Here is a 7200-nt window from a genome sequence, read left to right as displayed (position 1 = left end):
CTTACACTTCACATTGATTTTGTAGGTAATCAGTCATGCGTATGTATTATTTATGATTCAACATAGCTTTCCCAATCTAAACTGCTACTGCCCAAATGGATATGCAGGAATATAAAGAAGGCATGTTAGACTAGTCACCAGGTGACTGGCTAGTGTCACCAATGCACAAATCTGGTAGATTTGAACCGCACGCCTCTGGGATTGCAGGGCAGCTTCTTGCCAGTAGGCCACCAGCGCTCCCTAGATATTGTCCATTTAGTAGTGTATCCAGCACTACAGAGTCTCCTACCATCAGCAAAGGAGATGTAGGCATGCAGTGGAGGACCTACTGGACCAGATATTCTTGCACCAGCTAGACTTATAGAAGCAGCACCATGGCCCAAAAGGAGAGAACCACAGAGCCACCTTGAAATGGTTTTGACTTTGGAAGTGCTGGCCCCTACTCCAAGTAGCTAAGCTTTTGCCCAAGTTTGTTGGTACAAGTCTGGGGTTAGGAGAGGGTGCCAATAATTACATTATTAAAAACGTTGTCACTCTGTCCTTCAGCTACCAAGCTCAAGGATGAGGTGCCCTGAAGCACATTTCAGAAGCTCTTCAGTAGACTGTCTCCTACTATATACCTGGATCATCACGTTTTAACTTGCATAATATGCCACTCCGTGGTGTGGGAGATATCAAAGTGGAGTGTGGACCTCGTAAAGCAGTAAGATTAGTGCTGTGGGTTTTTTAAAACAAGAATTTAATTACATTTTAATGGCGATTTTCACAAAAGATTACAGGAGAGCTGTGTTTTTTCATGCATTTATTGTTGCACATTTTCTTTTCTACCCTCTCTACCCAGTTCACTTTTTAATATTCATTCACTGTTTCACAGTTTCCTCCCGCCTCCTCTCCTTGTCCCTCCCACAGTCCACTTTGCACTGTACATCTCATTCTGGACAGTTGTCGTACATATAACGCCTAACCATGTATTGCTTTGGAAAAGGTGTTTCATCTGTTCAGTGCAGGGTTTATTATCTGTCCACACTTTTCCTATCCTCCTCATTTTCCCCCATGCTTTATCAGACATGGTTTAGAACAGTGGTATTATAACCCCTTAGAAGAAGATGTTGTATAAGGTCAACTGACGCAGGGCGTTTGCTTTTGCACACATACTTACACTTGCATTGATTATGCATTGTTGTTGTTATGTGGCATTGAGTCACCTGTGACTCATAGCAATCTTGTGTACAACAGCCCTAAATGCTGCTCTATCGAGTGCCAGCCGCACTATCTCTATCACACCTACCCTCATGACCCCTGTAACTGAGTCAGTCCATCTCATTGAGGATCTTCCTCTTCTGCGCTGTCCACCTTCCCAAGCGTGACGTCTAAGGGCTGGTCCATCCTTGCAATAGGTCCAAAGTATGTCAGACAAAGCTTCAGAATCTTTGCCATCAGCCTGGTTTATCCCTCTCCAATATGAACCTATTAGTTTTCTTAGCAGTGCATTGCATATTCAATACACTTCTCCAGCACCACAGCTCAAAGGCATCAATTCTCCTTCTGTCCTCTTTGGTCATTGTCCAACTCTCTGATGCATAGCAAGTGATTGCAAAAACCATGGCCTGTATCAGGCACACCTTAGTCTCCAGAGTGACTCCGTTGCTCTTCAGTACTTTGGAGAGGTCCCTAAGAGCAGACTTTCCCATCGCAATACGTTTTTTAATTTTTTGGCTGCTGGTGCCAAGAGTGTGGATTATTAATTAGTATCTCAAATATCATGTGAATGTCAAACCATATGCCTTCATCGACACAAAACTATTCTCAGGAGATACAATTCTGGAGAATGGAGGCTTTATTCCACCAATGAAAAACTTTTTTTTTTATCAACATCATTGAAGATTGCTTAAATATTTCAAAGGCTTATGACTCTAAGCCCTGAATTACCATTTTAATGAATGTATTTTCAGGAAAAGTTATCTAATAATGTAACCTTAAAAGACTTTAAAAATAATTTTATAAAAGCACAGTGGTGTTGTTTTTCCTTTTGTGACTGAGATATTTCACTCAGCATAATTTCCTCCAGTGTCACCTAGTTGTGTCATGTGTGACAAGTTCAATGTTTTTCAGTGTTTTGCAGTATTGCACAGTGTGACTATACCATAGTTTTTCTATCCATTTGTCTGTTGAGTAAAACATGCTTTAGGAACATGGGAGACATGTCTGAACCCTTGGGAATTGCTTTTATGGTACTAATTGAATTGCCGGGACAATTTCCCGTTGTAAAGTTGGTATAAAGGTCAGATACAACCATTTCCAGGTGGCCCTAACTATTTTCAGTGGTATAAATTACTATTGACTTTTACAATTAACTTTTTACAATATGTATGCAAACTCTTCTATTGTTCATAGGGGTTTCAAAGGCCTATTGTTTCACAAGTGGATGACCAATCCTGCTTTCTAGCCTGTCTTCATATGGGGGCTCTGCTAAAACCTGTTCACAGGAACCTGTAACCCAGCACTTGATACACGAGTGGCATAGCTTACAGGATCACAGCAATCCCCAAGTTATCACAGTACAGCAAACTGCTAGACAAGTGCCGTACCCCTCAGAACAGATTCAACCATGCTTTTTCCAAATACTTGCTATGCATCGAATTGAGAGATCGACAATAAATAGCGATGACAGAAAAACATCATAAGGTTCCACTTCAAGAATTGGTGTTTGAGAAAAAAGATGAAACCATCCTTTGCAATAAATAATTGTGGCCTTGGAAAGTCTAATGGACACTGGCACTGTCCAATTGGACCCCTATGATTTGGAATCCAGTTGATAATGGGTTTCACTTTCTGATGTGAACACTCAGAAGGATCTCAGAAAAGAATCTTGAGAATCTTTTTCCTATAAAGTATAGCTTTGGAAACACGAGAGAACAGGAGTACTGAAAATCCTTCCAGGACAACTTAGGGACAGTGAATGCCCTTGAGGGACCAGATATTCTTGTACCAGCTAGACTTTCAGCATGAGTAGCCAAGGCCAAAGGAGAGATGAGTCAACGTGAGATGGTGTGGATCCCAGAGATAAGTTTAGAGCTTTGGTTCCAAGTTTGTTGGACACCTTGGGGTGAGAGACGGGTGTCAACATTCACATGATGGAAAATGTTTTAAGAGTGGCCTTTAGATCCCAAGCTCAAGGCTGAGTGAGGTGCTTCGAAGCACATTTCAGAAGCTGTTCAGTAATCTATGTATTCTACTATGAACCTGGATTTTAACATTTCAACTTCCTCAATATGGTGTGGTGTCAGAGCTACCAACTCAGAGCTTGGACATAGTAACGTAGAAAGATTACTGTTGTGGGTTTTTTAAAGAATAATTTTATTTTAATGGTGATTTTAGGAAAGAGTACAAACTGAAGTGTTTCCTTCATTGTTGTACATTTCCCTCCCTCCCTTCCCCCGTCCCCCAGTTCACTTTAAAAAAAAATTATTAATTTTTCTTTTTGTGTACCGTCGAATCGAACTGGACTGACACAGGAGATTGCCCTTCCATCTCCAGCAGAGCATCTGGTGGATTTGAACTGTGCACCTTTGGGATTGCAGTACAACTTCTTTGCCACTAGGCCACCAGAGCTCCCTTTCCAGTTCACTTTTGAATATTCATTCACTGTTGCACAGTTTCGTTTCTCCTCTTCCAGTCCACATTGCACTGGACTTGTCATACACATCATAATTGTATATGTCTTTTTAAACAGGTCTTTGCATCACCTGTTCTGATGCACTGTTTATTATCTGTCCACACTTTTCCTATTCTCGTTACAATCCCCCATGTCATACATGCTTTAGAACAGCGATGCTATAACCCCTTTGAGGAAAACAAAGTCTAAGGTATACTGACACAGAACCTTTGCTTTTACGTATTCACTTATACCTGCATGAATTATTATCATCACAAATATCATGTGACTATCAAACCATATTTCAAATTGACACAAAACCCAACATATTCCCAAGATATACAATTCTGGACACATGAGAAGTCAGTCCACCAATAAAAGACTTTTCTGATTAACATCACTGAAGAGTGCTTAACTATTTCAAGGGCTTAATGAGCCTCAGCCCTACATTACTATTTTAACGCATGTATGTTCTAGAAACGTTATTTAATAAACTAAACTAACCTAAGCTAAACTAATCTAAAGAAATGAGTTTACTCTTAAAAAAAAATAGAACATTAGTGTTATGGAGTATTTGTCCTTATGTGACTAAGATATGTCACTCAGCTGAATTTCTTCTAGTGTCACCCATGATGTGTCATGTTTTCAAAGTCACTGTATTTCAGTATTGCATACTACTACCTCGCAATGTATAATATACCATTTCTTTCCATTCATTTTTTTAGTAAAAACTGGCTAGGGAGCATGGGAGACATGCCTGAACCCCTTGGGAACTGTGTATGGTACCATATAGAACCAACTCAAGGCACGATCTTTCCAATCAGTTGCTACGCATCTGAGAGCAGGATTAAGAATTGAGATGACAGAACAAACATCATCAAATTCAAATTCAACAACTGATATTTGAGCAAAAGAGGAAATAATCCACTTCAGGAAATAACTGTAGCTCCGGAAAGTCTACAGGACACTGGAATTGTCATAGTGGACTTTTATCACTTGGAATCGACTTAATGATAATGGGTTTGGTTTTAATTTGCAAACACTCACCATGTCTCAGGAAACAGGCTTAGGAATCTTCTTCTTATAAAATACAGCTTTGGAAACACGAGAGAGCAAATATTTGTAATACATATAGGACGGAAAAGAGCTTGGTATTCACCAGGAGGAATGGTGTTTCCAAACTGTAGGCCTCACTTCTGCTGTCTTCTTTTGAGTACAGATGCTGAATGTCACTGTTATCCATTCACAGATGCCACTGGCAAGGTTAAATGCAGTATTGTAAACTGAGGTCACTCCCATAAGGAACCCCTTCATGGACAGTTTATATGTACAGACTTGACTATGCTTCACTACATTTAAGTCTTCCTTCGAGTAAGATCAACACCTTTTTCTTCAAGATTATCCAAAGCTGATAGAACACAGCACTTTGTGCTGCGAGTTCTTAGGTTTTCTTTGTTTGGATAGAAATATTTTTTATTTATTTCGCTTTTACAACTCTGGGATTTCACAGAAAGTTACAAATCACACTGGTTTTCCAGACAATCACGCATGGGAAGTAATAATTGTTGAATGATGCCAATTAACTTTTTACAATTTTTTTTTGGTGCTGAAACCCGGGAACGATTTTTTTTACACAAAATATTCAACAGATTGCATAGTGCTGTTCCTTAAAAGGACTTCTCTGCGTGGATTCTTCTTTTATGTATACTGAGACGACTTGAGTGTGAAAAAGTTTTCCCACATTCCGTACAATGATAAGGTTTCTCTCCTGTGTGAATTCTTGCATGTACAATTAGGGAGGAGAGCTGAGAAAAGTTTTTCTGACAATGTTTACATTTATAAGGTTTCTCTCCTGTATGACTTCGTCCGTGCACAATGAGAGAAGCATGGTGAGAAAAGGCTTTTCCACATTCCTTACATTCATAAGGTCTCTCTCCTGTATGAATTCTTCGATGTGAAGTGAGCTGACTCGTTCGTGAAAATGTCTTCCCACATTCCTGACATTCATAAGGTCTCTCTCCTGTGTGAATTCTAATATGATTTGTGAGAGACGTCGATACGCGAAAAGTTTTCCCACACTCCTTACACACATAAGGTCTCTCTCCTGTGTGAATTCTTCTATGCTGAGTGAGGTGAGTGGTTCGGGCAAAGGTCTTTCCACATTCCTCACATTCATAAGGTCTCTCTCCTCCGTGAATTCTAACATGGCGTGAGAGCTCAGTGGATCGGGCAAAGGTTTTGCCACACTGTTTACATTCATAAGGCTTCTCTCCTGTATGAATTTTTCTATGTGACGTGAGCTGACTTGATTGGAAAAATGTCTTCCCACATTCCTGACATTCGTAAGTTTTCTCTCCTGCGAGGATTCTAAGATGTCGCGTGAGCTGGGTTGATTGTGCAAATGTTTTCCCACATTCCTTACATTCGTACGGTTTCTCTCCGGTGTGAATTCTAAGATGTCGAGTGAGGTGAGTTAATCGGGCAAAGGCCTTCCCACATTCCTTACACGTGTAAGGTTTCTCTCCTGTATGAATTCTTCTGTGTGCAGTGAGCTTACAGGATCGTGCAAATGTTTTCCCGCATTTCTTACACTCGTAAGGTCTCTCTCCTGTGTGAATTCTTTTATGTTGAGTGAGGTGAGTTGCACTGCGAAACGTTTTCCCACATTCCTTACAGACATAAGGTCTCTCTCCTGTGTGAATTCTTCTATGTTGAGTGAGGTAAGCTGATCGGGCAAAGGTCTTGCCACATTCCTGACATTCGTAAGGTCTCTCTCCTGTGTGAATTCTAAGATGTTGAGTGAGTTCAGTTGACACGTTAAAGGTCTTGCCACATTCCTTACATTCATAAGGTCTCTCTCCTGTGTGAATTCTAAGATGTCGAGTCAAGTCGGATGATCGGGCAAAGATTTTCCCACAGACGTTACACACATAAGGTCTCTCTCCTGTGTGACTTCTTCTATGTAAAGCCAGCTGACTTGATTTTGAAAATGTTGTCTCACATTCCTTGAATAGATTACGTTTCCTTCCTGTGTGAGTTTTCCTATGTTCAGAGAGGTCATGTGATCGAGAGAAGGTTTTGCCACATTCCTTACATTCGTAACATCTCTCTCCTGGGGGATTTCTTCCGTGTGCCGTAATCTGACTTGATTGAGAAAACGCTGTTGGACGTTCTTGACTCTCATTAAATTTCTCAGCAATGCGTGTTCTTGAATATCTCCTTAGATGTAAAAAAGAAAAAAAAAAACCAGATTTTCCACATGTGTGACATTGATCAAGCCTAGCTACAGTCTGAATTTTTACATCTACTGTGAAGTCTCAACTCATGACCATAGGATATATTACTCTGGAGATGAAAAGGTGAGGAAAAATGCAGTTGCTTTCATAGTTAAAAAAGTCATTGCTAGAGCCATCTTGAAGTACAATATTGTCAGTGACAGGATAATATCTATAGGCATACAAGGAAGTCCAGTGAATACCACTATCATTCAAATATATGCACCAACAACCAGAGCCAAGGAAGAGGAGATAGAAGATTTTTACCAA

At 40.2% G+C, this 7200-nt stretch overlaps 1 protein-coding gene across 1 annotated transcript in view; it reads right to left on the bottom strand.

Annotated features, from left to right (window-relative positions):
* The window catches only part of LOC102875125 (zinc finger protein 850-like), a 50934-nt gene that overhangs the window by 30893 nt on the left and 12841 nt on the right, over positions 1-7200 (bottom strand). Inside the window, exons 5-6 of the mRNA XM_006902837.1 lie at positions 5364-6874; positions 4258-4269 (exon numbers count right to left, since the gene is read on the bottom strand). Of these exons, the coding sequence (XP_006902899.1) occupies positions 4258-4269; positions 5364-6874 (1523 nt within the window). The remainder of the gene's footprint in view (positions 1-4257; positions 4270-5363; positions 6875-7200) is intronic.

Source organism: Elephantulus edwardii, unplaced genomic scaffold (assembly GCF_000299155.1).
Source record: "Elephantulus edwardii isolate Elephantulus edwardi_28Jun2011 unplaced genomic scaffold, EleEdw1.0 scaffold00462, whole genome shotgun sequence".
NCBI classification, from domain to species: domain Eukaryota; kingdom Metazoa; phylum Chordata; class Mammalia; order Macroscelidea; family Macroscelididae; genus Elephantulus; species Elephantulus edwardii.
Note: the sequence above shows the minus strand (reverse complement) of the source record. Positions and strands in the feature narration are given on the sequence as shown.